At 42.5% G+C, this 22,586-nt stretch overlaps 4 protein-coding genes across 6 annotated transcripts; 1 reads left to right on the plus strand and 3 right to left on the minus strand.

Moving 5' to 3' along the window:
* Positions 1–358: 358 nt before the first annotated feature.
* LOC132260270 (contactin-1) lies at positions 359–7,810 on the minus strand. Of its 3 annotated transcripts, XM_059758283.1 has the most exons (7): positions 7,718–7,785; positions 7,476–7,634; positions 5,327–5,490; positions 4,896–5,255; positions 3,364–3,493; positions 3,143–3,286; positions 359–419 (listed from the first exon to the last, which is right to left on the minus strand). In XM_059758283.1, the coding sequence occupies exons 2-7, from the start codon at positions 7,531–7,533 to the stop codon at positions 376–378; spliced, it is 900 nt and encodes a 299-aa protein (XP_059614266.1). In that variant the 5' UTR covers positions 7,534–7,634; positions 7,718–7,785; the 3' UTR covers positions 359–375. The 3 variants fall into 3 exon arrangements, with proteins under 3 accessions (XP_059614266.1, XP_059614265.1, XP_059614267.1); XM_059758282.1 differs by having other exon boundaries at positions 7,476–7,810; XM_059758284.1 differs by having other exon boundaries at positions 359–2,768; positions 7,476–7,810.
* Positions 7,811–8,159: 349 nt separating this feature from the next.
* Positions 8,160–10,841, plus strand: LOC132260240 (U4/U6.U5 tri-snRNP-associated protein 1). Its single transcript, XM_059758237.1, has 3 exons — positions 8,160–8,498; positions 8,564–10,310; positions 10,379–10,841. The coding sequence occupies exons 1-3, from the start codon at positions 8,300–8,302 to the stop codon at positions 10,755–10,757; spliced, it is 2,325 nt and encodes a 774-aa protein (XP_059614220.1). The 5' UTR covers positions 8,160–8,299; the 3' UTR covers positions 10,758–10,841.
* On the minus strand, positions 10,786–13,420 carry LOC132259274 (protein-glucosylgalactosylhydroxylysine glucosidase-like). The gene is made up of 5 exons (XM_059756837.1): positions 13,347–13,420; positions 12,949–13,286; positions 11,881–12,798; positions 11,007–11,774; positions 10,786–10,946 (listed from the first exon to the last, which is right to left on the minus strand). Exons 1-5 carry the CDS (start codon positions 13,418–13,420, stop codon positions 10,786–10,788), a joined length of 2,259 nt encoding a protein of 752 aa, XP_059612820.1.
* Positions 13,421–13,991: 571 nt separating this feature from the next.
* Positions 13,992–20,690, minus strand: LOC132259275 (protein-glucosylgalactosylhydroxylysine glucosidase-like). Its single transcript, XM_059756838.1, has 9 exons — positions 20,608–20,690; positions 20,176–20,513; positions 18,559–18,906; positions 16,794–17,193; positions 16,394–16,636; positions 16,227–16,319; positions 15,792–15,977; positions 14,675–15,165; positions 13,992–14,436 (listed from the first exon to the last, which is right to left on the minus strand). The coding sequence occupies exons 1-9, from the start codon at positions 20,688–20,690 to the stop codon at positions 14,357–14,359; spliced, it is 2,262 nt and encodes a 753-aa protein (XP_059612821.1). The 3' UTR covers positions 13,992–14,356.
* Positions 20,691–22,586: the final 1,896 nt, after the last annotated feature.

Consider the following 22,586-nt stretch of genomic DNA (forward strand, 5'->3'; position numbering starts at 1 on the left):
TTATTCTTATGTTTTATATGGTTATTTCCTATGTATTTTTCTTCAATATAAGCGTTTGCTGTATATTTCGTACAAAAGCTTTGTTTGACTTCTCTTTTAGTTTTACACACTTTTTCGGGTATTTCTTCTTCCTCTCAATTTCAATTTAACTTCTTTTAGGGGACATAAAAAATAAAAGTTCAACAAAACACTTCATGTGTCAATTTAGTGATTCGTTTCTTTACTCTTATCAACATTAGGGCATCAAATTGTAACACTTTTTTTCTCACATTATTTATCAATAAAAATTTCTTGAAAGCATCAACAGGCACAATGTTTGAGTGTTGAATTTCATCTCACAATTTCCTCTTCATCACTATTATTTTTTTTTTCGTTTCAAACAATAATCTGTGTGATTTCAATCGTTTCTATTCGAAGATCTGAAATAACAACGGTTACAAATACAAATTAATTTATTGTCCATTCCCAAAAAGTATAGATTGAACACTAAATTAGTATCAATTGATAAGTTATACCTTCAGGTTAGTTACAGAAAATGCTATATAAGTCATTCATTAGTGATTGCGGTTACAATGAATGTCTGGAGAGAGATGTTAGTTAATTAAGAGCGCTCATTGATTCTCCTAAAGTCACTGGAAAAGAGACTTTTAAGTAAAGAAAAATGTTTCCAACTTGATAAATGCAATGTTATGATTCTTCTCAACCATCCCACATTTTATTTTCCTTTCCTCCTAATTTCATTTCTAATTAAGGCAGAGGCACTCTTAAATAATATCACACGACCTGAATAATAAATTCAATCTCTAAACATTTTTTTCTTTATCATCTTTTGATACGCGTCGATGGGATGATGATTTTGAATCATGTTGAATGAGTGGATAGAGAATATCTAATCTTTCATCTCAATATTGTTCTTCGATATTGTAAATTCGCGAACGAAAGAAGTTGTTAGGCCGATTCACAATCTTTAAAAAATTCTTAAAATATTTGCCAATCAGTGTTTGCAATAATCATTAACAAAGGAATTCTGCAGTTCAGATATGTAATCTCTAATATACTTTCTGTAGCCGATAATCATCTTCTAGCCTAAGCAAAAGCCAAGTTGCTGTTTTGTATATAATGTATTTGATAGGTTTGTGTGTCTCTTATCGCTCTTCACCTTTTTTTTATTTTGATAATTGACAGAGTTCCAGCATTATATGCAAATCAAACAGTCAACAAATATTTTGCAATATCATTTGCCAAGATTTTCATGTAAACAAATAAGGCAGAAAATTTTAATTCTCAAGTTTCAGCTCTGAAATTTTCAGATCATTTAAAAATCACAGTATTCCTAAGAGTATTTTTCATAATCAATATAATTGATATCCTTCGCAAAGTGTTCACAAAATCAATTTATAATATAAAGCATTTATGTGTATATGGAGAGTTGGTATTAAACAGAGTAGAGTTTTGTTCGAATAATGTTTACATTATTAATAAATTCTAATACATAACAAGGGGAAGATAATATAGCTATACTGTGTACACCACTTCTTGTCACTTCCACAATTTCTTTCAAGAATTACAAACACTTCCAGAACTTTGGCAGTGCTTAAAATATGAGTTTTTCATATTTTCTTCACCTTTCTCGGAACCTTATAAATTTTTCCAACCATCTAAAGTATCATAACTCTTAATTTAGGACTCTTTGTATTCTAGATCAGTATTTTAGAGGTTATGATCAATCTTAGCATAATGAACACAGTTTAAAATTATTAGTGATCTTCAACAGATTTAATTATTATTGCGCCAGTAAAAGCAAATAATACCAGCTTAGGCGCAAAAATGACTTATTTTGAAGGTTATTTAGTGAAAAGTTTATCTTAAATTAATTACATAACCTAGACAGACGCGAAAAACGATTCTTTTTCTCAAATTATTGCGCTAATTCCTTTGGAAAGTGACTTTTGGACACACCTGAAAATATTTGAAATATTCCTACTAAGTTGTACACGACTTCTGGCCATAATATCTCCCCCTTGGTACATAATTAAAAGCTTTGAAAGACTAAGAACGGAATATATTTAGTATATCATTTATACCAACTCTGTGTAATGTTTAATTCTCTCCATTTTATCAAATCCTCTAATACTAATCTGTCTTCATCTCTTTTCACGGATAGTTTGCTTACTTTTATTTGCATAATATTTGATATTTTCCGCACATATTCTTAATGCAATTGCTAAATTGTTTTTAATGGAAAACGCATCATAAATTAAATGTCTTCACAAATCACGCATAAATTTCCACAGTCGAACGGAAATTTTGCTTTACACCCATTTCCGATTACAAAATGAACAAAATCATCGCAATCAATCGTTCCACCGCAGCGGTGTGTGTTTGTGTGTGTCTTTCTCTTATGATAACAATAGCGTCAATCAATAGGTGTTGTCGAACAGGTTACAATCTTAAGTATAATATCTATGTACATTATGTATAGTGAATGCAACAATCCATCCGTTATGCTGATAACTGAGATAAAAGCAATGCTCAAAGTCGCTTAATCGTGCCTTCCGTGAAGAAGATTGATAATTTTCGTGAGAAGGGAACTGGCTCTTCGTGATAATAGCTGTCTGAGGAGTCACTGTCATCATCGCTCTTGCGCCGATGCTGGAATGGCTTGGCAAAGGGTATCATAAGCGGTCCTTGATCGTCAGAATCACAGAATCCCGGGTTCAGTATTATATTTGGTACCAATTCCAATGCATCGGGATCACCATCAAATGCTGCGTTGGATTGGATGGATGTTTTTATATCACAGAGCGCACATTTTAGGTAATTATTCATATATATAAACATTTCAATCATAATGGAGATTAATTATATGCTTATTTGGCTTGTTGAAAAACAACTAATAAATTCGCAATCTACAGCGTGTCTCAAGTGCATATTTTATCATATTTGAATTGGTCAAAGAGGAGGTCCACACTATCTTTGGTCAAGGACAAAGTTTAATAATACGGACAAGTGTTTTTTTTTTGGTAATCTAAAGTCACCATCTAAGTGACTCTTCAATATTACGTTCTCTAACCACTCAAAATGATGCAAAATAAGAGAAAGTAATCGATAAGAAGCAATAGAACAAGCATTTTCTGCATACCGGGCGAACTGTGACACTCTTTAAACAACACCGCACTCGTGATTATGGTGAGAATTATGAGGATTCCCATCGTGATGGCCACAGCCACGATCCAGGCTCTCGTGTCGAAGTTCCTCACATCCACGAGAATGAGGCGAATTAAATCTTCACGGAGAGAAGACGAGAGAGAGAGAGAGAGAGGATGAGGCAATTGGCGAGGAAACTTCCTCAGCTCAACTCACCTTTCTCCTGCCACTGAGGAATCGTGGTCGCCGTCACTGTCGCCTTCTCGCCCGGACCCAAGTGATTATTGGCCCATATTCGGAACTCGTAGCTCGTGTTCGGGATCAGGTGGTAGACTTCCAATTGTCGCTGGTGAGAAGATGGCAATCATGAATAAATTAATATATTTATCATATATTCACGCCACCCCCGAGCCAAGGAGGGATAAGCTGTTGTTTCTTTTATGCCTAAACTTTTTGTTGCCTCTCTGCTCGCATATGCATAATGCTGGCAGCGATGCCTTCGCCCGCTTAATACTTTCACAGCATTCTCATGAAACTTTTAAAACTGATTCACGCGGATAGCAACTCCCGTGTTACTGCTGTGAATTATCATATAAAACGTCTCATGGATATTTTAAAGAGATTGCAGAGAATTACACCTAATGCGGCACATATAGCTTTTAAATCCACAATTGCGCTTAACACACTACAAAAAAAATAGAGGAGTGAATCAAAAACTATGGAAAGTCAAAATAGCTATATTTCAGGAGGGAAAATCATTTTGAAATGCATCAAATTCACCTCGAACACCGTCTAAACTATTCACTTCAGTGCTAATATTGCTCTATAATAATTATTTTGTGAATTTTTCAGTTCAGAAAATTCTGAATAAAATATTGCGAGTTAGTAGAAAATTGCAAATATTAGTTTAATCAACTTTTCATACTTTACATAAACTTTTCTTCAAAGTTTTCAAGTGAAATTATTTTAAAAATATGACTGATATTATATTTATTTAGAATCTAACAACATTTTACGAAAATTCAGAACAAAATTACGCTGTTTAAGACGAACTATGATAAATCGACACTTCATAGTTTGAGATTCATCCATCGAAATACAATTTTGATATATGAAATTTCAGAAAGAATTCAACCCTTTCGGCAATTCCGCCATTGCGAGTTATTTAAATGTGCAAAATATCCATTATTCAATTACAAATGCACACATTTCGCCGATTTCTACTCGGCAAAAAAACAATACTGTGAGAATTTCCAATCACTGGCCGTAAAAGTGCCTAAAGCAAGAAATTGAATATTTCTGGCAACGACTATTGATTTGACATAGTAATGTGAAACCGACCTTTGTTGATGGAAGTGAAATGAACATCAAAATGACTGTTTTGTTTGCGTAATGTAAGCAAAATTGGTTCATTCTCTAGAGTTTCCTCTCAGTTCATATCATTTTACAGAGCTGAGAGCTTATTATCATTTCCCAGAACATGTTTGTGACATTTGATTCTAAATGTAGTTTCGCTTATTTGCTCTCTGAAATTAATTTCGGCGCTAGCAAATTAGCTGTTGCACAATAAATATTATAATAGTGCAATTCTACATGCATTTGATAGTGATAAAACAAAGGGAAGATAATACAGCTAAAACTGTATTGAAACTGACTTTTGAACGCGCCTGAAACACTTCCAAATGCTTCTACTGAGTTGTACACCACTTTTGATAAGGATGAGTGAAGAAAGTGAGAGCTTTACTTACGATATTAGGGCTAATATTGAGCGGATCCAGTCGTTCCCATTCAGTCTCTATGATATTTCCATCCGCATCGAGTTCAACATCTTCTGGCACTTGGCGAAAGTCAGCCGTGAAGCTGCGAACGCTGTTCGCGATGAGCCTCTTCGGTGGGTACTCCCATATGAGGACAGCAATAACTGTTGAAGCTCGGACGGCAAAGAAGGAAACAGCCTCGGGAGGACTTCTCACGCGCACATTCGACGTCTTGAGGTCGAGAGATGATGACATATTTCCCGTGAGACTTGCATTTCCCGGCAGAGTGGAGCAAGTGTAATTGCCAGCATCGTTCATTGTGATGTTGATAATAAGCAAGGATCCGTTTTCCTTTGTGGGGTGGCAGAAAACACAGTCAGAGAGAGCGGAAGGAATCGTGCAATTGAGGGGATTAAACTCACCTGTGGAACCCAATTGGATCTATTCCTGTGTCCCTCCTTCATCCAAATGACAGTCACAGGATCATTCACAGCGCAGGGCAAAATTAAATTCTTCCCCGGGTCAACAATATACTCCCGATAGTCTTCACTGCGAATTGCCGATGACGAGGATAATCGAATTAGCGCTGTTGACGCCACCGTAAAGAGAACAACAAGAGACATGCGAGTTAACATCGGCGAGAACTCAGTTGCCAAACTGAATTAACAACAACTCTCCCCGAAGTTTGGCGCGCCAGGAAGAGGAGAATGATAGAATGTGTCACTTAATGAAAAAATATACTAGTCATTTATGATCTCTACGATTCGCCCACTTTAGTATACACGAAGCTATGACATTGAGCATTTCTTTAGGTCAATTTGCAATTTGACTAAACGCACTGCACAACAACTGAAAAATTATACTGCTCTCAGCATTCGTGTGCATCGTCAACACGCGATAACAGCGCACACAGAGTGATTCTCATTGCAGAAAACCATGTACAAGTATTTTGAGCCACAAGGATTGGAAATTTATTGATTTCTTAACCCCTCTGCTGGTCATTCAAACAGTTCCTGATGAACTTAACAGGTGTTTTCAATTCAATCCCCGCACTAAAACTTCTATCCATAAATTCAATTAGTAAATCAATCATGTGTCTCTGCAAATTAACTCAAATCAATATAATCAAGTTTTCTTTTGGAGTGTTGCAATTGAAGTGGAAAATTGAATGACCAATTTTTGTTGTAAAGATAACTAAACACACTTCACATGCTGTACAAAATATTAAACAGACACACAAACAACACACAATTAAGTAATTCGTTACTCTTAAATCTTCAATGAAATCTCGAAAACAGACTAAAAAAAATTGTATTCCAAAAGAATCTAAACATATAAATCTCTAACGAAACATGAAAAAATGTACATATTGGAAGATCTCTAAATCTTAAAAAAGTCAATTAGAAAATTTCAATTGCAATTTGGGAAGGAATTTCACAGTTTTGCTGCACCTTTTAGTGTGATTTGCGTGATAATGGGCGGGGCATTTGAGTGGGCGGAGCCTATGAATGTGATTTTGGCACTTTAATCATTGCAAACACGGAGCAAATGTTCAGCTCAATTTTTCCACACCATCAGTTCTGATTATGGGTTAAACAACACCACTGAACTGATCCTCTGACTTCACCAGACAGTCTGCGTAATTTAGCTGACGATGAAAATTTTAATCTCCTTTGTACCACAGCGAAGTATGCAAAATTCTTCTCTTTCAACTTCATAAAATATACATCGTAAAAGCTCATCTTTTGAAGTAAAGTTGAAGTGTGTAATTTTGAGATAACAATATTGTTCTCTCGGAGCTTATAATTTTTAATATATATGGGGAAATGATGCAATTAACCCAAAAAGAAGTGCCATTGACCGTTCTACAGAAGAGTCTTGTTTACCAAGAATTGAGTGCTTTCTCGGAAAGACATCTTTTCGCTGTGATGAGCAAGTGCTTTTAGCCAGAGTCAATAAAATTACAGCCAAGATGGTATTGCGAGTCTCGATGAGCAATTCGGAGCGATGACAGAAGAGCGTATGAAAGAAACTATCCGCAATTTAGCATTCGTAATGAACCCTCCAACTCTCCGACTATCAATAAAAAATCACAGTCTATAAATTTCCTCATGACACTACGATGTTTATCGCCCCACAGCGACGCTCTGGGGTGAGTGGAGGAGGCCATATGTCAAAGGGTTAATGGAATCTAGAGGGTGGGTGTGTGATTTCCCGAGGGCGGGGGCTGCACTTTGTGTGTAAAGCGTATTGCAAAAATCAATTCTGTCCCCTTCCGCGCCGCATTGGGCTATAAATAGCCTCGCATTCAGCAAGATGTTTCGACGCTTTTCCTTTTGACCTCCGCATATTGAATTCAATAATTCGCTCAGCGCTTTCTTACCCTTGAGTATAACCCTCTGTGTGAGCCTCCAAATCAGCGACTTTTTTTGGAGTGCACAAGAGTAAAAAAAAAATGCCTTTCGCTCTCTCCCTCCCCCCGCAAAATGCACTCATGCCCCACAGATTTTCACCATCGCCCCCGGGGGGCACAAAGGGTGGCTCCCGGAATGGAGGAGGTTGCTGAATTACCTTGTAGAAAAAACAGCACACTTATGGGGAAACTTAAAAGAATTGCACTGAAAGACATTCTTTTGCCATGCTAAATGGATGTTCTAATAACACATAATCGTTAAAACATTTAAAGTCATAAAAATTACACTCTACTGAGTACTTGTGTGGAAATATCATCTAAATTTTGTACGAGAGAAAGAGGGAAAAATGAGGTACAAAATGAGAAGAAGTTTTTCTCGGAATCTCGGGGACACCCTTACGTCACACTAACACTTTTCACTTGCTCATAGAGAAGGCTACACAGTGATTTTCCTTCCACCGCCCACAACGAACTGAGTGCCACTGGAGTTTCACATGAGAGAAAAGTGCGATTTGCACGCGGGAGGAGAGCTTTCTTCGCTCAAAAACCCACCCCAAAGCGAGCCAAATATTTCCCTCCCAAATGGCCACCAGCGCCATGTGTTCATCACGGGAAACATTCATGCACCGAAGTTGGCAGCCATGTAGAGCTTTCGTCCAAAATACGGGAATTCTCTGCATTTCTCCCATAATTTATGCCAGAAGTGCATTTTTCCAGCATTTTTCCATTCTTGAGCTCTTCTGGAATCCCAAACAAAGCGCAAAAACATTTACAATCGGTGTATTTTATTCTACACCTCGGTCAATATTGGCAGCCATGTGAAAGATGGGTTATGTTTACATCAAATTGTCAAAACAAGTGTTGGCAAAACACGGGCTGCCCGTAGTTTTTCTTCAATAAAACTCGCAATTAAGTCTGATTCATAGTAATAAAGCACCCTCAGACATTATCAACTAGATCAGTGACTGATTGACAGTGCAAAATGGGCAGCTCGAAGAAGCACAAGCGAGACAGAGAAGTGGTGAGGCGGCACAAGAAGCGCTCTCGATCCCGATCAAAGACCCGCAGCAGATCTCAGTCTCCGGAGAGACACGACCGGAAGCACTACAAGAAGCACCACCGCGAGCGTCGTCATCGAAAGCGCAGCACTGAGAAGCAGCGCGACGACTACAATAGCGACAGTAAGTGGAAAACCATTGTAAACGTTTGCCATTGAGGCGTATTGAAATTTTCCTGGCTTTCACAGGTTCTGATGTCATTGAGGTTCCGGTGGCTCCTCCGGCTCCCGTGATCTCGTCCAAGAGACCCCGTTCGCCGTCCCCGATTCCCGATGGCGGCGCTGGCGATTGCCTGTCCATTGAGGAGACGAACAAGCTGAGAGCCAAGTTGGGTCTGAAGCCTCTCGAGGTGGACTCAGCGCCGCCGGCAAAGGAGAGGACGTATGTGGATGAGAAGGGTGATGAGCCCGAGCTGAAGATCCATAAGGACGACTATGGGGAGTTTGTTCACAAGCCGGCATCGAACTTTGCCGAGACGAAGCAGGTGGAGAAGATCAGGGAGAAAATCAAGGAGCGCAAGGAGAAGCGACAGCTGGAGAACACGATGCTGAAGGTGAAGAGCTTGGGGGCGTCAGATGAGGAGGACGATCTGGTGTCGTGGGTGGACAAGAGTCGGGAGAAGGAGCGACAGAAGAAGGAGGCAGAAAGTCGGGCCAAGTGGCTCGAGGAGATGGAAGAACAGATTGGTGGAGGTTCTCATGCTGACCACGAAGACAGGGAAGCGCGCCCGACGTACTATGGATCGCGTGATCTCAAGGGATTGAGAGTGGAGCACGATACGTCAGATTTTGGTGAGGGAAAGACAATTATCTTGACACTGAAGGATCAGGATGTACTCAATGAGGACGCAGACACGCTCGTGAATGTGAATTTGATGGACACGGAGCGATATCGGAAGAATGTGGAGAACAAGAAGCTGAATCCACAGAATTACGGATACGATTGCTATGCCGATGAAGTGGATGAGTTCGGACAGCCACTTTCCAGGGCCATTCTGAAGAAGTATGACGATGAAATCGATGGAGGGCAGAAGAAGAGTTTCACGCTGGGCAGAAATTTGCAAGAAGAGCAGGAGCACAAGCGTAAAATCCTGGAGATCCGATGCAAGCTGGAGCATAAGCGTCTGGAGACGCTGAATGAGCAGCTGATAAAGCCGGCTACAGATTATTACACAGAAGCTGAAATGGCGAAATTCAAGAAGCCCAAGAGGAAGGTGAAGAAGTCCAAGAGGACCCTGAAAGCAGATGATCTCTTGCCATTGCCCGGCGAAATGGAGGGTACTTCGCGGGATATGGGCAGTAGACGTGGACAAAGCTCCTCCACATCCATGGACATTGACGATGTGCCCGAGGAGAAGGTGAAAATAGAGCCGGAGGATGATGATCTGGAGAAGATGCTGTCCAAGGCGAGGCGGCTGAAGCAGAAGGAGTCCTTAATTGCTAAGCCCATCGACACGGCTCAGCTGAAGAGTGAGGTGAAGAGTGAAGCTGTGTCGGATGAAGAGGAGGATCGCTTTGACTTGCAGTCCAACCAGATCACCTTGAATGCCACGGCGGAGTTTTGTCGGACGCTGGGAGACATTCCCACGTACGGCATGGCGGGAAATCGTGAGGGCAATACGAATGACTTGATAGACTTCGAGAGTGAGATGAATGTGGAGGAGAAGGAGGAGGAGCCCGAAGATGTGAGGGGGACGTGGAACTCTGTGAATGCGAGTGAGTTGGAGATGGAGGAGAACTCCCAGCCGGGGCCGGATGATGTGGGGGAGATTGCGATCCTGGATGAGGAGCCTGATGTGAGTGCTGGTGTGGCTGGAGCCCTGCGATTGGCTGTGTCGAAGGGCTATTTGGAGAGAGACGACAAGAATCGACCGAGCAATACGCGAATGGCTCATCTTCAGGCCAAGAATTACTCCATCGAGGACAAAACCTACGCGTGAGTGTATTTTTCCCACACAGTGGCTTGTTTTGGAAATTCTAATGTGGGCTACTTTGTTTTTCCAGTGAGGATGACAAGTTCGGTCGGCGTGACAGGTATCACAGTGGGCCGAGTTCTGACTTCAAGGAGAAGGATGGCTTCAAGCCCAATGTGAAGCTGGAGTACATCGATGACGGCGGAAGAGTGCTGAATGCCAAGGAGGCTTTTCGCTATCTGTCGCACAAGTTCCACGGCAAGGGGCCGGGAAAGAACAAGATCGAGAAGCGGCTGAAGAAGAGCGAACAGGAGGGGCTGATGATGAAGATGAGCTCCACGGACACCCCGCTGGGCACGTTGAATATGCTGCAGGCGAAGCAGAGGGAGACCAACAGTCCCTACATTGTGCTGAGTGGGACGAAGCAGAATCTCTCTGGCAGTAACATTGTGAAGCACAAGTCTAAGTGAGGACTTGAAGGTGAATACATAATCTTTATTACTTGCTGATTAGAAGTGTAGCGAGAGTAGTTATAAACAGTACAATTGATGCGATCTTAAGACTTTGTGCTCCGCCGATTAAGTTTGACGGCAGTTGGCAATCGCCGAAGGGATAGGATTTGGGCTTGATCACGAGGACATCAGTTGGCGTGAGAGGTGCTGAAAAGGATAGAAGAATATTTCAGATCTGACGTTGCGTCATTTTCACGGTGAACTTACGGATTTCTCCCTCAATTTCCTCATCATTGATTGCGAATGAGAGAGGAATCTGCGGATTGCTGTAAGTCGTCCTGAAGATTGTCTGCGATGACTGCATTGTGATACTGAACGTTGAGCCCAGATATGTGATTCGGTTTATTGTGAGTTCAGTGACACCCGGAGCAATCCTGGGTCGTTCAACGGTCATGCTGTCCTGATGGAGACGAACTCCGGCGTAGCCATTGATGATGCCTTGCAAGAATCCTCCGGCGCCCGTGATGAAGTTCCCAGCGCCCACGAAACCTTCTGCCGCCTCACTCCACACCATGAATGGGCGTCGGATGTAATTGTCATAGCTCCGCTTGAAGTTCTGCGCCGCCTCGTCATCCTCCCCAATGTCCAGGTGTCCAATGACGTGCATAGACCAAGTCATCGCGGGCCCATCTTCCCTCGTCATGTCCGAATAGTAGTGCAGATTGTTCTTCTTCGTGCTCTCGTCCATTGGATACTGAAGCGGGAATCCCAGGAGGACAACGTCCGCCTGCTTGATTGCCGTTCCGCGCTCATATCCCTCAAACTGCGGATGATAGTCGTGTTCGGAGTCGTGAAGGAGTGTCAATTGGCGAGCAATTTCTGACCACTTTTCTACTAATTCGTACTCCTGAAGATTCAACACTTCCTTGCACAAGCACGATGCGAATTCGGAGAAGTACAAATTGTATCCCGCCACAACGTTTGTGTAGACATTGTTGGTCACGTTGTGATGATCCTCATCCGGACCCATGACGGCTGAAAGGATTCAATCATTAGCCATAAAGTCAGTTTCTTACCGTGACGAAAATATTGCAAAAATGCTTGAAATTCTGTAGATTCAGGCTAATTGAGTGAGACTCACCGCGAATGTCGTACGTTTCGGTGTCTTCATTCCACACAACTCGACTCTCCCAGAACTCAGCACTTTCCACGGCCAATTGGCATCCTTCTTGCCTCAAGTAGTCCATATCGTGGGTGGCGAAGAAGTGCGATCTGGCGGCAAAGACGATGTCCGCCGTGATGTGATGCTGATACAGGACGACTTCTGGGCAGCACGGCGGAGTGACTTCTCTGCCCGTGTACGCGGACTCCCAGACGTACCTGCGACCCTTCCATCCAGTCTGACGGGCGTGATTCTGGGCAGCCTCGCGTGTGATGTGGCGATAGTGGAGCAAATCTCGACTCCATTTCGGCTCCAGCATCAACACTGGCGGCTGCATCCAAATCTCTGTGTCCCAGAAGCTGTGACCCTGATATTCCATCAACATGACTCCGCCGCGCCCGAGTCCCGCCGGCGCCAGACCGTAGAAGTCATAGTTGCCTTGGTTGCTCTCTAGCGAGGGCAGAGAGCTGGACAGGAAGAAGAGACTCGTGTGAATGGAGCTTGCCAGATTGTCATCGCCAACGACTGTGATTCCATAGGTTTGCCAGAAAGTTTCCCACATCTGCTCGTGTGTGTTGAAGATCTGATTCACATTCAGCTGTGGAATGGCATCGACGAGATCCTTCCTGGCCACTCCCTCGTTAAAGTCCACGGCCGTTAAGTATCCCACTGTGATTTCATTCTGTCCGTCCGGCAGGATCAACTGATCAGGAGCAGTCTGGTAAAAGACATTGACTGTTCGGAGCTCCTTTTGGTAATTGGGATCTTCAACGGCGACTGTTTGGCCAGCGATTCGCTGGAAGGAAAGTCCGCCGATGTCTTCAGGCTGTGCTGACGAGAAGGTGAAATCCACAGAAGGATCACCGGGAAGTTGCACCAAATCAAGGGTAATAGCTCCTGCAGAGAAGAATTTGAACTTGTGTTATCTGGGAGAAAATGAACCTTGAATTGGGGATTGGCTTTACGCAATTACTCATTGAAGCATTGAATTGATTTACAATCACTCGTATATCACTCACATCTCTGAGGCAACAGAGATAAATCTACCTGTTCCTCCGGTGCGGCTCAGTCGAAATTCATTCACTATCAGGCGGTTGAAGTATCTGTGAGTGTACACTCGATGCTCAGCGGAGAATGTGCTGCCCGTGAGAACTGTCCGGAAGAATCCGTGGCGGATGTTCAGCTCGTAGAGACAATCATCGGCATCGGTTTTGGTGTCTTTCGCGCAGGATCTCATTTGAATGTTGGCGTGGTTGGGAATCCTCGCCCGATGGCTGTAGCCCATGAAGCCATTGTAGAGGCCGTTGACGAGGATGGAGTGGTCAAAAACAACCAGTCCTATGTGACCATTCGCCAGGGTTGGCATGACATCCTGCGATGGAAGTCTGGGAAGAAAACTCCGTCACTTTTCACGCCTTGTGCGAGATTGATTTGAAATGACTCACGCATTTGACTGGAAGGCATAATTATCCGCTAAAACACTTGCAAACAGACCCAGAAAGACGAAACACCACAACATTGTTCACACTTTGTTCACACTCAGAGTCCAACTGAATGGATTCCTGGCGTTTCACGTAGTTTATAGCCTAATGTTATCAGTTATTGTACAAATCGTGAGATTATTCGATCTTCCCTACAAACATTAAGCCTCTTTATGCCGTGTCGGATTTAATACAAATGCAGCATTTATGTTTAGTCTAGTCTGACATGGACTTTAAAGTCGGCTCAAACTACGCGGTTGCACATGCGTTTGAGCTGCCAAATTCTCACACACATCCTCACTGAACGTAATTCGTGACTGCGCGTCACGTTGCGACATGATTCGTTTTCAGTTTAATCCGGCCGAAGCGCTTGTGTTACAGTATCAACGCCATGGAATAAAACCGAATATTGTTAAATGCTACATTAATGATAAATCCAGCATTTAACTTGGCTTGGTTCCGAATATAGACTTTGAATGTCACAGCATCTTGCGTCCTTTCGTGCAGAAATTAGGAAGATCTTCCCATTGCAACTCCTTGTCCAGCAGCGATTTCCCTGACTCCGCATTCTAGTGCAGTCTTGACATCCGTAACGTTGGTTTGACTAATTTATGTTGCTCAGGCTTATGACGGTTATCATTTGTATTACCGATTAATAACTGAGTACTTGTGATAAAGGAAATATCAATATGAAAAAATAGAGATAAAAATATGCTCTTCTGAGCTTGGGAAATTTCGATTCTAGAGTCAATCTGAACGGTGACACAGACTCAATTGAGAGCCAAAATTTACTCAACTTTAGAGGTTTTATTGCAGAGCAAAGGACGCAGAAAAATTTAGAGTAATTTATTATTTTTTCCATTGAATTATTCCGTTCTCCGCGCTGTGCCTTTCGCAAGATGATCGATTGGCTAAATTGGTGAGAAAATGGGCAATGATGATGATAATGATCTCTCGAGTGGCGAAGGGGGGAATCAATGGGATGACATATGGCAGGAATGAAAGTCTGAGTCACTTTTGGGCCTTATCTCTGCATATTGATTCGTGATGTCATCTGCAACGAGAGAAGCACAGTGTGACTGACGGTGGTGCGGAAGAGGTGGTAAAAAGTGGTAATTGAAATTCTCAAGAATGGGAAAAGGTGCACCAAACCGTCTACAATGTTATAGTTCATTGCGTAAGACCATCTGGGGCGGGAAAAAAGCGCAATTTCATCATGATTGGTTATGCTATGGTGGTGTCGTGAGTATTTCGTTCAATTTCCAATTGGGCTTGCGTGTAATCTCACTTACATACTCTCGAGTGCGCACCACAAATCACATCCTGTTGACTGGCACCGATGACTATGGTCAAATCTCGACCGCACTCCGTGAACTCCACTCGGACGCTCTGCGCTGCGATGGTGAGGGTGAAGCGGGAGCGCAAGAAGTGGATCCCACGGAGGCGGAAGTGCGCCGCGGCGGGCGGCAGGGAGGGGCGCTGCAACACGAGCCGGTCCAGGTGGATGCGAATGCCGGCGTAGCCGAACATGATGGCCTGCAGGAAGCCTCCGGCTCCCGTGAGAAAGTTCACGGCGCCCGTGTCCGCGCGCTCCGCGGACAACTCCCGCCAGACGAGGAAGGGCAGCTCCACGTTGTGCCGATAGCTGCGCGCCAGCATGTCAGCCGCCCTGTCGCGGGCTCCTAAATCTAGGTGATTGATTGCGTACATGGCCCAAGTCATTGCCGGTCCTGTGGCTCTGGTGACATTCTCGTACATGGCTAAATCATTGCGACGTGTCGCCCTGCAAGAATACACCGAGAGAGAGGAGAGATTGAGTGCGGACAAGAGGAAAATATCACTTCTGCTCTTCGTCTGCGGTTCATTGCTAAATATTTATTGCTCTCCAGTGTCATCTGCACATTCTGGTTTGCATTCTTTGCACACTCAGAGCTGTGCTTAGGTGAAAGAGTTAAAATTAGGCGTTATGATAGTAGGAAATTAATTGCTAAAATTGATTTTTCTCGGCAAAATAGTTAAAAAAAAAAATGTTTCAATTTGTTGAAACCGAAGCTTAAGCCAATGCTAATATACGAAAGATTTTAACACTTTCTAATACTTCCGTAAAGTTGTACACCACTTTCGACCATAATATCTGCTCCTTGGCCAGAAGAATACAAAACAATAACACTGCTTGAGTAATACGAGAAAAGCAATGTTTTCACAGAAAAATCGGTGCAACTCCAGTGGCGCCAATTAAATCGTCAAGTGAGCAAATTGACACCTGACTCGAGCAAAGTACCACACTTGTTCACCCCCTGTGCTGTCTTTCTGCGCAATGAGCTGACTAATTGGGCGTCTTTATCGAAACGAACGAACGAATACGATGAGTGCTGGTGGCAGGTTAAGAAGCAATTAATCGGCACTTACGGCGGCATTGGGAACTGGAGTGGGTAGCCGGCGAGGACGGCGTCCGCCTGCTTAATTTGCATCCCCGGCCGATACCCTTCGAACTGCGGATGGTAATTGAGCTGACTGTCGTACGGGATGGCCATGTTATCTGCGATGCGAGTCCAATTGCCCTGCTCGCTGTCGTCGCAGACACACGCGGCGAATCTGGGAAGTGGCGTTAAAGGCAAAAATTGAGATTAAGACCCAAAAATTCATGTGGAGTTGTCATGGGCGGTAAAAAGGCGACGAGGAAGATGGATAATTACTTGTTTCGGGGAGAATTGTTTCTCAGAATGAATGTTAGCGGAATTGTGAGTCACATGTAACAATTTCCATGTCGTGTAAAAACACTTTTACAGTCATTTTTATCCGTAATATCTTTTTTACCTGACCATTATAAATTTCGTTTCTTACTGTCCAAATTGGAGAGCTTGCTTCGCCGCTATATTTGTGTACACGTTGTTGTCCACATCTTCGTGATCTTCATCGGGTCCCATGACATCTTCGCTTGTAATTAAGGCAATGAAAGTTACATAAATTCGAGATCTCTGGAGTTCTAAGTTGAAGAAGCAATGCTATACTTACGACGGATGTCGTATTTGCCGGTTGTGCCGTTAAATTTAGCACGACTGGCCCAGAATTGTGCAATTGGGATGGCCAATTTGCATCCCTCACGTTTGAGCCAGTGGATATCTCGTGTGGCAGCCAGATGAAGTCTCAGTGCATGGCTAATGTCTGCGGTCACATGCTGCTGGTTGGCGGCGACCAGAGGGCAACAGGGCTGCGTGACTTCACGTCCAGTGAATGCACTTTCCCATGGGAATCTATCAAAGTACAATCGCATCGTCATCTTGTGCCGCACAGCCCTCCAACTTGCACATTTTGGGTGTGAACAATTCAATTTGCTACATACACACTGCATTCTCGAGTAGATTTGCGCACTCAAGTGGGCGGAGCTTCGAGGGGGGCGTGGTTACTCACCGAATACCACTGTATCCTGTCTCCTTCGCATAGTCTTGAGCTGCCGGAAAAGCTTTAGTGGCGCGATAGTGAAGCATCTCTGCTGACCAGACGGGACTCATGAGGAGTATAGGCGGATGCATCCAGGTTTCGGCATCCCAAAAGACGTGTCCTTCGTAATCACTGAGATTCGAGCCTCCTCTGCCCAAGCCCGTGGGACTGAGACCCCCGAAGGCACTTCGTGGCTGATTCACACTCGGCGACGGCAGAGAGCTTGCGAGGTAAAAGATGCTGGCATGGATTGTTCTAGACAGACTCAAGGCATCGTCAGAATTATCAAGTTCAACCGCAAAGTCATCCCAAAAATGTTTCCATTCTCTGATGTGCGTGTCGAGCAAATCGAGATCCGTCTGAGCCAATACTTTGGCGTGACATGAAAAATAAAAACATGTTGAGATGAAGAGCCAAGAACACACCACACAAACAATGTGGTATTAATAATGATAATTTCTCCCAACCTAATGATCACAATAGAACGCAGTAAAAACACATACACAGATTCACACGTGAAATAATTAATTAGGCATTAATTTTATTCAGTAACGTGTAAATTGCCATTAAAGACATGGGAGAGACCGGAGAGACATGAGAATGGATGGAGAGAAAATCGCTGTCTGACTGCTTTTCAGCACTATTGGTGCTGTGGAGCATTCTTTTTTCCCCATTTTGCACAAGAACTTCTCAGGAAATTGCCAAAACATTTCTTCACAAACACTTCCTAGTTCAATGCCATTGAACTTGCTGCACTAGAAACAGGGTAAAAAAGAAGACATCGATTTAGGTGATCGTGAATGAATGAAAAAGGGCGAAACTGAGAGATCAAGTTCGCCGGAAGTAATCCTAAATCCCCCCCTAAATGAACCTCAAAATGTGTAAATGATGGGTAAGAGCAGAGAATTCAATGGACTCTCTTCTATACTTTGATTTTCAAGCTGATGGAATTCTTTCAGTAATTAGTTCACTCTTGAGCAGATGGCAATTAGAGGAAGTGATCGTGGAAAAAAAGCGTCTAATCTTTCTTAATTTTCACTCAAAGCAGATTAATGGCAGAGGAAATACTGGTGCTTTTTCTTCGGAATTTAATATCGTATAAGGTGATTTAATGGAATGTTATATACAGTCTGTCGACGATGCTATATAATTCTGGCAAATACTTGTAATGCACGATGTATTGTGGCGATGAACCTCAATTTTTCACGACACTATAAAAGTGTTGAAAATTTCTGTATGTCAGAACGCAGGTGAATTCAGAGTTTTTCACGTTTTCTCTTCAGCCATTTCACAACATTGTATGAGACGCAAAGCACGAGGAGTTATTTAATGTAAATTTAATTGCACATCACCGAATTCCATGAAGATTTATTCAAAATATTCTCTTATTCATGATAATTTGAGGTGTTTTTCTCATGAGCAGATTTCATTGGCATAATGTGTTGTCAAAGGGCTAGGAAAGTGAGGAATGAGTGGCAAATGTATCAAGGAGATCCGTGGTGAATTGATGAAGTTTCCTGTGAAGTTAATTTCGCTGCATTGTAGACTCTTTTGTGCTAATGCACAAAGTCAATGAAACTGGCCAGTGTGAGGGGAAGAAGAATTAATTCACCTGACTTTCTTCGTATTCTAGCACATGGTCAGAGGCGGTGCATAATGCGAAGTGAGCATAATAGTATGCAGAAGTGTCTTGCCATGTATCTCTCACCCCTCGTCATGGTTATTCAGCACTTACCGTCCATCATTTCCTGTTCTGCCACACTAAAATGTTCGTCGACCGTCATTACGAATGTGAAAGACATGGATGTTTTTCTTGTGGTCCCAAGTGTGATTTCTTCTGGAACATGATTCCATAAAACACAGCAATTGGATGGATCTTGTTGGTAGATGGGGTCTTCGACTGTTTTCGTGCTGCCGCAGATTTTTCTGATTGGGACTCCTTCCGTGGGGTTTTTTCCGTCAGTCTCGCGTGGCTGCACACCTTCACTGCCACTGGCGGCGAACTCGATATCATCAGTTGCATTTCCCGGATACTGGCCAATTTTTATGACGACTCCATCGACTTCTGCCGCAGTGTTTTCCCCTGTGACGCGGAATGACAGTGAAACAAGATGTAGAATCATCGAAATGGAGTCAATTCTGATTGTTTAGCAATAATTGGAGCAATTCTCACTAAAACTGGGGAACGTTTACCTTCAAAACATGTAAAAGTTTAGCATTCGAAAGGAATTCTCTTAAAAAGAATTTGCTGCAAGTATTTTTCATGTTCGCGCTTCAAAATCAAAGCCACAGTCATAGATTAATCCGTTTTTGCAACCTTCGGTCTGTCGCGCCGCTTTTTACATGTTCCTTAAAAATATTTGCAATCAAATCGCGCTAAAATACTCTTGTTTTATGGGAAATACAGAATCGTTAAACAACTCGTAAAATTTGTCATGAATTATGGCACGAAATTGAACTCATCTGCTTAGCAAGTGGTTGTTTTTATTATAGCAAACGCATTCATTTGGTTCAGAATTACACATTTAGGCGGTACAAATTGATTTAACACGTGTTATGCGGAATTTCAAATCTCCTTTTATCACAAGTGATGAATTTGGTGAAATTTTGAACATAATTTTCATCGTAAGCCTTACATGTGTGATTCAGGGTAGCGAAAGCTGATTTGAATGAGTAACACATCTTTAACATTGCCCAGTTTTAGTGGGAATTGATCCAAATATTTATATGACTCTGATCTACTGGCCTAATATTTGAATATCTGACCAATTCGATGATATTTCAATTCCACGTGTAATCACGACTTTTTTGCCAGAGCATAAAGAAAGCTTAGAATCCGTCTTCGAGAGGCGCACATAAGAAAGCGATTCGGTAAGATAAGCATTGCAGAACATTACAGTAAAAATTGGTATACCGTAATGTACACATTCATTTCGTTTCGGGATCAGCTCACACGACAATCAAAGTGAGATCGAGAGAAGAAATCCCATGAAAATTGCTTGAGACAATTTTCAAAATAGAAATTTCCTCTCTCTGCTACGGTTTCCGTGTTCTGTTTCTCCTGTCTTGCCTTTTTTTCGGCGTGATGCAACCAACCCAAGTCTTGAGGGATTGAGCCAGTCTGTATGACTTCCCCGATGGATATGGATTTATAATGCATCCATAATTACTAATTATGTTTCAGTGAAAAGTCGAGTGGAGCCACGATTTGTGAACGCTTCCCATACGGTACATTTGAGAGGGCAATAGAAGCTCGATAATCATTGCATTGATGGATCATATAATTCTCTCTCCTCCTCCAGTTTCATTGAATTTCACAAAGATTATTGCAATACACTCTGTGCTTGTTTACCTGTGGTGCAATTAAGAAGAGATATGAAGAGTTGATTTACAATTGCACGGCTATAGAAGCGATGAGCATAAATCAAGTGGTCCAGCTTATAGGCAGCTGATTTAGGCGAGAAGGACGTCCTAAATATTCCACTGCGCACATCCATGGCGTACTTCACGCTGCCATTCAGCTCGGCAAAGTTTGTAATCAGGATGTTGGCATAGTTGGGTATCCGCGCCCTGTGACTCAATCCTTTCTCGCCATTGTACAGGCCATTGAGGTGCACAGAGTCACTCATCACCTGGAATCCCACGTGTCCATTGCCCAGGACTGGCATGAAGTTCATATTCTCTGGAAGACTGAGGCGCAATTGATTCAATTTTCAATCTCCATCATTCACAATGGACATGCGTCTGCACAAATTATCTCTCCAAATCTAATTTACAAGTTTACCTGATCGTTTCGAAGATATATTGATGGTCAGTGTTGTGGTGGAGGTTTTGATGAGAAGACGCTGAATCACCCTTGATTTCCATTATTAATTGAAACAGTAAAACTACACAAATAAACCTCTCACTCTTTCTCTCCATCGTTGGCTCTCCCTCCGTCCGGAAAAAGATTAATATTTATTGTTTGGGGAGAGAGAAACTTTTCCATCCACTCTGATGATTTATGAATAAATTGCAAGAAGTGTTGCAAATATTCACACACGCGAAGATCCACCACAAGAACTCTCTTAGCGGTGTTTATTTGAATAACGTGAAATACCTTCTATACAAAATCACTCATCATGTGAGGAAAACAAGCACTCTGCGACTGACAATAAATATCGCTGCTTTCCTTTTGGCAACCAGAGGGAATTAAAGAACTCATTAGGCATTTCACAAGGTGTCTCCGTCCATTCGCATGCCGCCAAGCCATGCTGTGGCGTTATGAGTGGCGAAAAGGCTGCGTGAGGTCCCTGTGGGAACTTTGTACAGCAAGCCTGACCTACGAACAGTCACAGACGCCTCAATGGTGACCTTAGATTGACCTCTAAGTCATGACGAATTGACGAAGCATTGAAAGTTCGCATTCCAATAACTTTTCTGTTTGACGATTGAGCGTGCAATTTCGCTGAAAATTGCTTAGGCAATACAGACTATTTGTATGCAATTTTCTCGAGATGCACATGTGTGCGAAGAAATAAACAAATATGCACAGTTGTTCTTGCACAGTGTGAAAGACACTGACCAGGATCTTCATTTGGCGGTTGAATATACTTAAAATTTCCCCTCCCATTTTTTTACACTCTACAATCGTGGGACTTTTGGACTCCTTCTGAATATGTTCCCATCCTGATATTTAAGAGAATCCCAGACTATGTGAACCAATTAATTGAATAAAGTGAACACACACACGTATTTTCTTCTCTCAGTGCGGAATAAACATAAAATGTTACTCCACGAAAAAAAACAACAATTTCAAATTCCCAACGTTTCGGTTCGCTGATTTTCCCGCAGTCTCTCGCTCAGTTAGTACCAAGAACACAACAAAAAATCATCACATTAGTAATATTATGTTTGTATTTCTGAATAATATGAACTCATGCCACCTGTTTGAGCGCATAACACCGGTGAATATGATGGAGAGCAGCTAATAATTAAAAGGCAAACTTTGGAGAGGTTAATTCACGCAGTGTCCGTGCATTTATTATAAATTAATGCCAACCGAGGCGACTAGTGAGGTATTCTAGGGGTGCTTTGCAGACAGATAGGGAGCATAATTGATTAATTAGTCTTCCGGAGGACTTTGAGGTCGTTATCTTGTGCAAATTGCAGTTCATCTTCAACAGGAGATTCAGTAGTGTAGAAAGTTCTCTTATTGGATCACCGCATTATGGTGCAATTGCTTATTTGCAGTATAACTTCTAGGAATTCTAAGAAGGTCTTCCACTGATCGCAGTAAGTTCACCTTCTTCCTTCCTGTTTACTACATCACTGCGAAGATCCCCTCGTCCGCGAAGTCGTCATGGCGTTTAGAGTTATTAGTCTGGGCGATGATAATCGGGACTCTGCACTTCAGAGACTCACGAGATGTTTGGCTGGACAGGAAAAGGGGAACGTTCAGCCCCCTTTTCAGTACTATCTGCAACTCCATTTCTGGAGAATTTCTGGGGGAGCCGCGTGGCAACGAGGATCCGAAAGTCGTTGCCCACCTCTCGCTTTTTTCTCCCATCCATTATATTGTATTCTACCTGACTCCACTCATGAATGTACATCACCATTTAATATTTGTGATATCTCATGCGTGACAAGAGCACCGACGCGTCACTACCGCGTTTCCGCTCAATTCAAGGTTCTTTCTCCTCTTCCAGTCCTTTGAATCCACACTGCGCGATGATCGCATCTCACCCGGCAAGAGAGATGGTGGAAATAAAACAATCACGCAAT

This window comes from Phlebotomus argentipes, unplaced genomic scaffold, assembly GCF_947086385.1.
Source record: "Phlebotomus argentipes unplaced genomic scaffold, Phlebotomus argentipes genome assembly scaffold_18, whole genome shotgun sequence".
NCBI lineage: Eukaryota > Metazoa > Arthropoda > Insecta > Diptera > Psychodidae > Phlebotomus > Phlebotomus argentipes.

Coding starts and splice junctions, on each gene's coding strand:
- LOC132259274 (XM_059756837.1), bottom strand. CDS start 13,420: ATGTTGTGGTGTTTCGTCTTTCTGGGTCTGTTTGCAAGTGTTTTAGCG. Junction 12,799..12,948: donor GAGCCGCACCGGAGGAACAG/GTAGATTTATCT, acceptor TCTTCTCTGCAG/GAGCTATTACCCTTGATTTG. Junction 11,775..11,880: donor CGAAACGTACGACATTCGCG/GTGAGTCTCACT, acceptor GAATCCTTTCAG/CCGTCATGGGTCCGGATGAG.
- LOC132260240 (XM_059758237.1), top strand. CDS start 8,300: ATGGGCAGCTCGAAGAAGCACAAGCGAGACAGAGAAGTGGTGAGGCGG. Junction 8,499..8,563: donor CGACGACTACAATAGCGACA/GTAAGTGGAAAA, acceptor TGGCTTTCACAG/GTTCTGATGTCATTGAGGTT. Junction 10,311..10,378: donor ATCGAGGACAAAACCTACGC/GTGAGTGTATTT, acceptor TTGTTTTTCCAG/TGAGGATGACAAGTTCGGTC.
- LOC132259275 (XM_059756838.1), bottom strand. CDS start 20,690: ATGGAAATCAAGGGTGATTCAGCGTCTTCTCATCAAAACCTCCACCAC. Junction 15,166..15,791: donor CTCCAGTTCCCAATGCCGCC/GTAAGTGCCGAT, acceptor GTATTCTTGCAG/GGCGACACGTCGCAATGATT. Junction 14,437..14,674: donor TGGTGCGCACTCGAGAGTAT/GTAAGTGAGATT, acceptor CTCTCGTTGCAG/ATGACATCACGAATCAATAT.
- LOC132260270 (XM_059758284.1), bottom strand. CDS start 7,533: ATGTCTTTCAGTGCAATTCTTTTAAGTTTCCCCATAAGTGTGCTGTTT. Junction 3,494..4,895: donor TCAATATTAGCCCTAATATC/GTAAGTAAAGCT, acceptor TCTTCTCACCAG/CGACAATTGGAAGTCTACCA. Junction 3,287..3,363: donor TCCTCAGTGGCAGGAGAAAG/GTGAGTTGAGCT, acceptor CTCTCCGTGAAG/ATTTAATTCGCCTCATTCTC.